Consider the following 11,190-nt stretch of genomic DNA (forward strand, 5'->3'; position numbering starts at 1 on the left):
GAACTCGTCTCCGCACATCTGACCCCTTCAAGGCGATCGTGTAAACTGAGCCTAACCGCTACCCCAATGCGTTATTTGCCAAACCACGTCTACCAATCAGTTATTCTATTCATTTTATACTTTTTTATTGCATTAAATGACTATGTCGAGTCGACGGCGTACGTTACCAGTCTTTTCTTTTTATATCGACTTTAAAGCTACTAATCATCTACAGTTACACTATTATAACGATTAAATGTCTTAACTTGACCAATTACGCACTTTTTTCTCAGTTACAGGGCGTTACGGGACAGACACGGTTTCTCCGGGGTAATCGCCAAAGAATGGTTACACATTAGTTAATACGAACAATGGGCCCATACACTCAAACAAGTTCGCACGCTTGAGCACATCATAAGAATACGCGCAATATAATCGCGGCAGCGAAACATAGCGCAGGCAGCCAACCAGTGACGAGCAGCTCACGAACGAAAAGCTTCGGTTCCATGAATGGCATTCATAAAGTATTTCGCATGCAAGACCTTAGGGGCTAAGCAGGAAGATCTGTGTTTGGCAAAGTTCGGGATCTCCGCGAGCTCTGGCGACGCCGTCAGATGAATGAGCTAAAGGTATCAAGAGATAAAATTCAACCCTCGGCACCTATATACGCAGCCAGTTTCATTGGCTTCTCTAGATTCACTCTTGAGTTATCATCACTTGGGCGTTTCCTCATGGGCGGCCGAAAAAGAAGGAGTCCCGTGATCAAACCGCCAGTGCCTTCGTTCATTTGTTTATCATTGCGCCCAGTGGAAGTGCAATTAAGTTATCGAAAAATGTTTTTTTATGTATTTTTATTAAACACTTTATGGTAGTTTATAAGCGTTCCAAAATGTGGTAGATGTGCACTGAATGTACTTTAAAATAATTTGCAATTTATTACATTTTGTGTTGTACCGCGAGGGAACATTGGATAGACAGATAGTATCCGAAAGAGGATATCACGCGCGCTACGCGCCCCTGGAAGTCGAGGCAAGCGGCTTGCGCCGAATGCGTAGATAGATAGCACGTAATTCACGGTACTGCGATATTGCGATATTGTGTTGATAACAATAAGCGGCGCTGGCGCGTAACATTGCCCAGACTTCTGTGTTTGAATCTAGGGAGCTGGTATGCGCAGGGTGCGCTCCCATGTTCACATACGTGACTTTATCTCGACATTTTAATGTCCGCTGCTTTCGCGTGTTACGCGCTGTCTTTGTTCACTGACTGCCCATTGAGCAAACTCAGGCGAGCGAGAAACTCTGGACATGCTGCACAGCACCCCTCTTCAGCAAGTAGGGCCAGCCAATCTCCATGGCTAGCGATATGATAGAAAAGGCACCGGACAATGGCTAACCGTGGTTACCCGCTTCGCGAACCCAATTCACAAAGGTTTCAGTCCGCTAACGCTCCTTGTCATTGGCCGGTCGCCCTCTCTAACATTATGTTCATTATAACGACTGGCCGGCACCTGTTCTTACGTACTTCTCAAGTGTGCAAACTGTGTGCGAATACGGGCCCTGGGGCCGTAATGACAAAGCTTCGCCGATCGTGAGAGAGTTTCCTTATTGGCTTGTGTTCAGACCACTGCTACTCATGATCGCGAATACGGGCCCTGAGTAGGTACCCATGAAGAGATTTGTGTACGCTAGATCTGTTCATAAGAACAGGAGTGACCTATTGTTCTAGCAGACATGATTAATGAACGCGGCCGGCCGGTGAACGACAAACCGTTCTTGCCAAGAAAAAGCTTTGTGAATTCGACTCCATACCATCGTTTCTTCCTTCAACAGTGCCCGTATTTACAAGAAACTCTTACACTAGAATTGTTCGTAAAAGGAAAGTTCAGCCAATCGCGATGCTGGACATATTATTAGCGATGGCGGTCGGCCGATGACTAAATGCTTTGTGAATTCGGCCGCAGGGCCCGCATTCGCAAGACTTCTCGTGAGTAGCATTTCCTCGTCGGCCTGTATTCGGGCGCCCGCTATTCATGATAGCGACCGACGCAACTACGTGACGATCTTCGCGGCGATGGGTAATCACAGGCAGCACTTACATGAGCGAAGTTTTTTTGTAATACGGGCCCAGAGGGAGGTGCCCAGAACGCCTTGCTTCGCGTATAGGCGCGCAGACGCCGGGAAGCGCGCGAGAACGTGTGTATATGTGGCTGCCGTTTAACCCGCCGCTCTTGCGCAACTTTTCTTGAAGATATGAGTGCTGGCCGTTCCTCGAGCCGCCGCCGCCGCCGCGTGGCCGTGCCGCTGCTGCTGGTGCTGCTCGCGCTGCTGGTTGCAGTCCCTGCGTGCATGGGCAACAAGTTGCACAAGATGGCTGTGCTGGCCGGTGCGTACGGCATTGGCGCCGGTGGACACTTGCTGGGTGGCCTGGGCCTGCTGCACGGCTTGCATGGTCTCTACAGCCACCACCATGGGCACCACCACGGCTACCACCACGGTCATCATCACTACGAGCATCACGTATCGTACCCCGTGCCGGTACCGGTGCCGGTGCCAGTGCAGTTAGTATCATGTGTGTAGATCACTCGCACTGACGTTACCACGGCTGCCATGTTGAAAGGCCCTGTGGAGTGGTGAAAACAACCTAATTTGTTTATTTCGTCTACCTTGAGCAGCGCTGTGGAAGCTATGAAAGCTATAACCCTATAGCCGAGCCTTCGCGAAGTGCTTGCAAAAGTGCGGAAGCAGGTATGGTTCTATCGCTCCCGGGAGTGGCATCACTTGGGCGAGATGTTTTTTTAGGTATGAGGTTGGCCTGCTGTCATCTTTAGGGAGTACGGAGGAGGTACCACATATCTATCCGGGTATGAAGGGTCCAAGCAAGGTTGCTCGACTTGGCCGTGTGTGACAGTCGATCCACTCGTCCATAATGGATCTAAGAGCTAGAGCTGAGCGTAGCGCATACGACTATGGCTGTGGCGCCGCAGTGACGGCTATCTTGGTTTTCATGGCTGTTCGCCTTGGCACCCGTTGTGTTCAGCCGATCCAGGGGTCTCGTGGGCTTGCTGCTCCAATGTCCGGCATGGCTGTTTCTGTGTCGAACGCAACGACTTTGGTTGTGGTGCCGAACAACAGATCCCTTATCCGGGAAAGACCGTTGTTCCAAAATAAATCCCCTCACCCAGTGACACAGGGTAGGTTGGGGGGGGGGGGGGATTACACGGGGCAATGATGACGGCTTGATGAGTAGGCAGGTTTGGGACACGACACTTTCGGGTGCCACGTCATCTTCCCATCTGACAACGGCACCAAGAACTTTAGCCTTTGTGGTCCCGCGCGATCAGCGTCCCGTCAACGACTCATTGGTGTTGACTTCGGCGTCCACGCGTGTCTGCCGGGTTTTCTGCTTGCAGCTAGTCGAAGGGGTCTCAGCCAATCATCGCTGGCCCCACCGTCTCACCCAGAGGACGTGCGAGGATGTACGAGGATGGCGTCGAGACCTTTGCCCCCGAAACACTCCAAGAAACACTGTTTTAAATTCGATGGGGGATAGAACGCTCTCACACAGCTTCGCTGTCATTGATGTATGAGTTTCTCGGATTGGCATACATCTGCGAAATATTTTTTTCATAAACATTTTGCTCCCTTCTCGAGAACCCATTCTGTTACTCTCATACGCCAACATTTATCTGCTCTATGCGTTACACGACCTGTCTAACTTCACTTCTTAATCTCATTTACAGTACCAACTACCCGAGCTTGATCTCTAATCCATACTGCCGTCTTCCTGTCTGTTAAGGCTACGCCTATTATTTTCGGTATCATCACTCGTTGCGCAGTCCTTAATTCTTCTCCAGGTTTCGTTCCCACATACATAGTACTGGCAGTATTCACCGATTATCAACTTCATTTTTGTGGGGGCTAGTTGTCCCACCTTCAAGGTAAGCTCAAACAGGGAAACTGAACCTGTGCTTCGTGTTTCTTTCTTTGTCCTTGTTTAGATGCACTATTTGAGCTCGTATAGCACAATTTTCTTCAAATTACCCCTCTTCCAGCGTAGGTTAGCCAACTAGTCGCTGCTGTGGTTAAAATGCCTGTCCCCCCAACCCTTTCTCTCTCTCTCTCTCTCTAGGTAGGTAGGGTAGGCATAAATTGGGTTTAACTGGAGAGTTTGGAAATAGTACGCCTCCGGTTACTCTATTTCACTTAAATGCAAAAAATAATTTCGTTTAAAATGATATAATAAAATAATAATAATTAATAATAATAATAATAATAATAATAATAATAATAATAATAATAATAATAATAATAATAATAATAATAATAATAATAATAATAATCAAAAATAAAAACAACACTTGAGCGCGAACTGGCACTCGCACAAGAGTGAAAGAAAACAACAAACGAAACATAACAACGACAGCGAGTGACTGCACAAACTCGTCCCTAGTATTTCGAGCACATTTTTCCCTCTCTCTATCTCCCCCTTCCCTCCTCAGTGATAACAGTAAATGGCCATTCATGTTTCGCCTGTTATTGCCGCTGCATTGTCTGCAATATGCGCTCAAATACATTTTTATTCGTCTGGAGATTTCATTCTCATAATGTCGGTTCCCTGTTAAATCTTCACTTAGATAAACGTAATCCTGCACAACATCAAGAGGCTGGCTACCAATACAAACCCCTGTACTCTGGTCAGGCTATGGAACATATGTTCCATGCGTAACAATCTCTTCATGCCTACCCTTTATCACTTTATCTAACTTTATCACTTCGGTTCCTCAGTAATTTTTATTTTTTAATCATCTCTAGTACCTGCAAACCACAGTTTGGCGCGCGCGCGAGAGAGACAGATTCAATTTTTATTGGTGCCAGCAATTCACGAGAGCGGACGCAGCCTCCCTCCGCCTGGTCTTGTTTGTCTGAGCTGAGCAGCAGGGTCTCCCACTGCTGCCGGTTTTGAATTTTGCGGCCGTCGAAAGGAGCCGCCTTCGAGCATGCTCATAGAATATGTGGCAGATCCGCCCTACCTTTACATAATTTGCATTGATCGTTGTATTGCCCTGGATAGAATCTGCTGCAGGCCACCGGGTTTCGATACATGTTTGTTTGCAGGAGGCGCCAGGCCACCGCCTGTTTCTTGGTTAGCGCGGGATGAGCTGGCGGGTACCGGGCCCTTCCCAGCCGATAGTAATCGGTTATTATCGGCTGGGAAGGGCCCGCCGATATATTTATTGTTAATTCTTCTTACCAGCCTACTGAGCAGTAAAGTTAGGCAAGTAAGGGAAGGGAGTCACATCCCTTAACCCCCTTTTCCTGCGTATAGGATAGCAAGTCGGACGCACGTCTGGCTGAACTCCCAACCTTTCCTTTCTCTCTTCCATCCTCCTCCTCCAAGCTAAGTGGACGATTTCACCTGCCAAAATTGAGTGAATGTCTGATTTAATCATTAAAGTCACTAAGGAGCTCGAGATTCTTTGCAATATGCGCCATGTAACTGCTAATTATGCATTTCTTTCTTTTTTTCCTCTCTATCTGTTGCCCCAGTCGCGAGATCAATATCAAATCGCAGACTTCTGCTCTCAGTTTCGCACTTGTCATAACCACTATTGTTCACTCTGCCCTTTCCTACTCCCTCCTAAACTAAGTATTTGTTTCTACGTCGCACTAATATAGACTTGCACCAACTCGCCCAGCAACATATTCTTTTTTTTTTTTTTGTTCATTAGTTTGCTGTCAGAGTGCCGCATTGCCACTCGGATTCGAGCACACAGGCTTTGCAACAGTAGCGGTTGCGCGCGGAGGGGCCTTGGGGCCTTTAAACTTTAGCACGGGGACCTCTTCTATAGACAAGCAGAGCCATGCAGTGGAAAAAATATACAGGGCCCTCAAGATTAAACTATCAGTAATTTTAATAAAGAGTCAAAGTTCCGCCCGAAAGACGAAGCATTGATTGCGATAGGAAATTATTAGACAGCTATACGTAGTAAGGTTAGTACTTTTATCAGCTATATAGACTGCTGTAAACATTCGCTTACTAATTAAATTAACAAGCATGGTGTCACGCGCGCACAAGCAAACATGAACACATCACACTCAATGAACGCGGACACTCGCTGTCAGAACGCTGGAATGAGGACGAGCGGCAGCAGCGGCGAGCGAATTCCGCTTCGTGATGCTCATTTCATTCATTTCATTTTATTTGGGCCAATTTACAAGCAAATGGAGGGGGCCAAGGTAAAAGCTGCTTATTGGCTGCTTGAGTGGTCCCTGGCCCCCTTTACATATTGACAGACCGGTGGCAAAGAACACTTTCAGAAATGAAAAACAAATAACAGTGGGTTACATCGATTAAAGGGAGTAATTACATTTGTTTCACTGTGAATACACGTGGTTTCACTGTACCATGGTGATTTAAATCATAGTTTTCGCAAGACAGATGAGCTCCGATGGTGTCAAGGCATGGATGTCAATGCCGGCTTCTAGATAATAATTTAGTAGCCGTGGCAGGACGCGCGAGAACATAGCGCGCACGAAGCCATCAGCTATCTCGGGTCGGCTAATGTTTGAACCCATGCATCGCAGATTACCTCGAATACAGGACGCACGCGGCCAAGCTCAGCAGCGCCAAGCTCAGAGACGTGCGCTGCCCAATTCGAAGACGAATTCGTTTTTAACGCGACAGCGTTAAGGGCCCCGTGTCGCAGAAAATCCGGCGTCGCAGTCGGTGTCGGTGTAAGCATCGGCGTCAGTGGCGGAGAAAATCCTCCCTTACCACGCCGACCGCGCAGGCCCTCCACGTCGCGCAAGGTGTTAGTGAACAAAAATTGAATTTCTCACAGTAAAATCCCTCAGAAAAATGGTAAAGTACGACTTAACCGCAACCTACAGACATGGTGGCGTCGGATTGTAATTTGAATGTACGAGAAAACATAACTCTGTTACGAGGAAACTCACACACAAACCCCTTTTCCAGCATTTATACCATACCAACAGCGGCGCGCTCGGGTAGGTTACTTGCGAAGATCCTATCCAGTTAGCGCTCGCATCCTCGGCAGGTCAAATTGGGACACGCGCGCGCGTCGGGGCAATAGCAAACAATTAATAAAATAATTAAAAAAAGGTCCTAAGGCCTTCACATTTTAATACAAGACGACTTGTATTGCCCCTGGAAAAAGGTCTTCCCAGCAATACATTTCTGTTTAAAGGTGAAGCCGACTTTAAGAGGATCGGTGTAAGCTTGGTCTTTGTAAGCTGCCATTCCCACGTTCTGTGTTGCAGTGAAGCCTACTCATACGGAAAAATGGGATGCGAACGGGGCCCGATAAGGCAATCGCGTTCCACTCTTAAATGCGAAGCTTAAGCGTCCTACAATTTTTTTCGCACATTTAACGCGTTTGTGTTCCGAGATGCTAATCATTAAATTAAGCACTAAGTACGCTAATTTCGCATTCAGAAGCGGGAGTGTCGATACAAACACGACCCCCCCCCCCCTCCTCCCCGCCTACGCCCGTGACCCAGCCGATTGCGGGGGCAAGGAGGAAGCCTGTGTTTTTGCCAGCCGAGAGCAGAAACGCAGCTATCATCAACTCGGCCCTGAGCTACGCCACTCGCGCAGTTCATCTTTGTGTCGGGACTCCCGCCCTTAAATACGAAATTATCATATTGAGCATGAAATCTGACAACGAATATCTGGAACACATACGCTTTAGGAGTTTCAAATAAAATTGAGTTGTATTCGAATTTACGATCGTCTTCAAGTTCCTAAGTACACAGATACTACATCATGATATTTTAAAAAAAAGTTAGTTCAGAAGTTTTTGCTAATTATGCACTCACAGACTCTCACGAAAATTGCCTCCGCCAAAGCGCACCAACCACTTATGCAAGCAACTTTTGCGTAGCGAGTATAGCCTTTTTATTACTCCTCTCGACAACGATCGTCAGTTTTGAACTGCTTATATTGCACTGTCCTGTGCATGTTGTATCGTGAGAGCTGGGCCGCGATTTTGTAACGATGCACTTTCTTATGCTATTCCTTTTCACACTTTTCGCGCTTCGTGAGGGGTCAGAGCGATGGTCTACCCGGGTTACCAACGTGATCAGCCGGCCGTGAACAGTGGGGATAGGATTCACATAGAATCGACCGGAAGGCGTCGCTACAAAATCATGGCCTTGATTCTACTACTAAGTGTATTTTCTAATTTGAGTCTGTATTGCATGTTTCTATTTCTTTTTTCGTTAATAGCATTTTTACTAGCATTTTCCTTTTATTATTGCAACAAATTTTGTTCACCTATGTGGCCATCCTGCTAAACTCATGTAGGAATAAATAAATAAATAAATAAATAAATAATAAATAAATAAATAAATAAATAAATAAATAAATAAATAAATAAATAAATAATAAATAAATAAATAATAAATAAATAAATAAATAAATAAATAAATAAATAAATACCGCTTACACTTACAGAAGCTATATCCTCAGATGACAATAATCCCATAGAGGCTGTCTGTTGTCGCCATCGCAAAATCTGGAAAGGAGATAGGTCTATGGTATAGTCCTAATCACTCGTGTTTACCATCCTGCCGGAGGAAGTTATACTTTTCTAAACAAACAAACAAACAAACAAACAAACAAACAAACAAACAAACAAGCAAATAAACAAACAAACCAATCGGCTTTAAGCGTCTGTTTCTCAATACATGTAATAGCAACCGCAGGTCGCGAAAGCCATGCCCTTATGCAAAGTATAAGTGACTGTGTCAATATGGAACGCTGTTGTTGAAATACGCAGCGTTCACCATCTGCACACGGGATATCACCATGACCTCGGCTACCACGGCTTCGGATACCACAGCGGCTACGGTGGATACGGCGGTTGGTGGTGAAGCCATGAACTATGACCTCAGCGGAGAGCACCAGCTCAGAATGTCAGACCAGAACATCAGGGACTCCGGAGTGTAGACCTACGTGTGAATAGTGTATGTGAATGCACATCCCAACCGGGGCAAGCAGGTTACATAATGTGATAATTATTGTTTTACGGCATGTCTCTTGATAGCATAATTTCAGCCAGCTGTTTATAGGAGCAGCTTTGTGATGGCTCAGACTGGATCCAACTGGATCCTCAGGAAAGTTGACAGTTGTCATGCGATACACTGCTGAACAACTCGACGCTATCCTTACGATCTATTTGCGATCGATGAAATCCGGAAACGCGATAAATTTGTCTGTGCCATTCATTTCTAGTTTACACCTGTATCGCGTCATGCACGCACAACTGTGCAAGTTCAATAAATATATTTTCGCCACCGGTCCGGAGCATTTATTTACTTTTTAATAAAGAGTTCATTAGAACATCATTCAACTTCGCAATAAAACCATTGACACATGGCACATATTACCCGTTCTGTTAAATACTACCGCCGAAAGAATAACGAAAGGGGACTTAATAGTCCAACAGTTATATTTCGATTGATACAAACCTGAAGTGATACTTTCGGTTCGCATGTTCAGCGTGATAAATGGTTATAAATATACGTGTCTTCAAAGTTAAACTAACCGTAACTTTAATAATAACGCTACGCTAGCTACGCAGAACCTGCTTGCACAGGTTGTTCATGCGCTTTGGCAGACCCAATTTTTGAGACAAATTAGAGTCACCAAGCTCAGAATTAACAAGAAAATATTATTTTTCTTGCTATCGCGATTGCGGTATATGTTTATATCTGAAACTTTAAGACAATCTTATTTTAAGACAACTTCGCTTTGTTTGATTCTCCTGACGCGCTTCTGTTCGGAGTTACTCATAATCAAAGTTGACACTCATTCAGCTAATTTCGCATTCAGAAGCATGGCTCTTGACACAACGTCAAGCTCCCATCGTGACGTAGCTCACTGCGTGTTTCATTTGTAAGCTGACGAAGCTGATAATAGCTGTGCTCTTGATATCGGCTGGCGAAAACAAGCAACGACTGACTTTGTCTCCCTTTCCCCCACCTCGACGTTTCTTCACGGCTTCACATTTTGTCGAGAACCACGCCCATGAATGCGAAATTAGCTGAGTGAGTGTCAATTATAAGACGAATATCTCGGATCAGAAGCACTCCAGGACAATCAAACAAAGTGAAGTTGCCTTCAAATAAGATCGCCTTAACATTATATAAACATATACCATAAAATCAAAAAAGTTAGACGATTTTGTTAATTATGCATTTGATGACTCGAACTGTTTGCGAAAACTGTGCCTGCCATAAATCGCCTGGGCAAGCAGATTTTGCGTAGCTAGCATCGCGTTTTTATTGAAATTACTGTTAACATTGAATACACTAAACAGAAATGTTTCCAACAGAGACAAATCAACAAATTTTAGGATACTCGCTTAACCACTGAAGTCTGCCAAGCATGACTGAGTGATGCTTCATTATTTACTCCTGACAGGCCCTAAAGCAGGGCCACTTGTTAAATGAGAGGCACTACACAGGGTGTCCCAGCTGTCACGCAGCACGATTGGAAGAAAGAGGAACGGCGTTACGCGAATCAAACATAGTGCGTATTGTTTCCTGTACAGTGGAGTAGCCGCCAGTGATTTTTTGTTATAGAGATTTAATTAGGTAATTGTAATTAATGATCTAACTCGAGAAGTACTGTCCTAATTATCAAAGTGTCAATGAGAAAATTGTAGAGCAACATGAAAAACTCCCGACAAAGCTTTCTCTCGCTCAATACGTGCTACATAAATGTGTTTTTCCGAGTGTGAAAGAAGCCCGCGAATGCACGCAGAATTGCCGCGCGACTGGCCGCTCGAGGGACTTTGCGTGTATTCGCGGGCTTCTTTAGGCACAATACGCACTAGGTTTGCTTCGCGTAACGCCGTCCCCCCCCCCCCCCCCCTTTTTTTTTTTTAAATCGTGCTGCGTGATAGCTGGGACACCCTGTATATATATACGCTCATTCTTGGGCTGCATATGCTTACCGAGACAACATGTGGCCGCTAAGCGGGGCTGTTTATTTTAAACATGTGCTAAACCGACAACTTGCTATAGCTTACGGCAAATGGGGCCGTACTCACGCACGCGCTGACAACTTTCCTTTTCACTAAATTGCCAGGGCGAGCATAGATTCAATAAGCGCATTTTTCTTCAGGAAAGCACAATTCTTTAGTTAATGCATACCAAGCAGAGCTTCAGTTCGTCTAAGTGT

At 45.5% G+C, this 11,190-nt stretch overlaps 1 protein-coding gene across 1 annotated transcript; it reads left to right on the plus strand.

The window, feature by feature from the left end:
• The first annotated feature begins 2,231 nt into the window (after window positions 1-2,231).
• LOC119450049 (transcription factor MafA-like) lies at window positions 2,232-9,292 on the plus strand. Its single transcript, XM_037713406.2, has 2 exons — window positions 2,232-2,539; window positions 8,783-9,292. Exons 1-2 carry the CDS (start codon window positions 2,232-2,234, stop codon window positions 8,874-8,876), a joined length of 402 nt encoding a protein of 133 aa, XP_037569334.1. The 3' UTR covers window positions 8,877-9,292.
• The last annotated feature ends 1,898 nt before the right edge of the window (window positions 9,293-11,190 follow it).

The sequence above is a fragment of the Dermacentor silvarum genome, chromosome 1 (genome assembly GCF_013339745.2).
Source record: "Dermacentor silvarum isolate Dsil-2018 chromosome 1, BIME_Dsil_1.4, whole genome shotgun sequence".
Lineage (NCBI taxonomy): Eukaryota > Metazoa > Arthropoda > Arachnida > Ixodida > Ixodidae > Dermacentor > Dermacentor silvarum.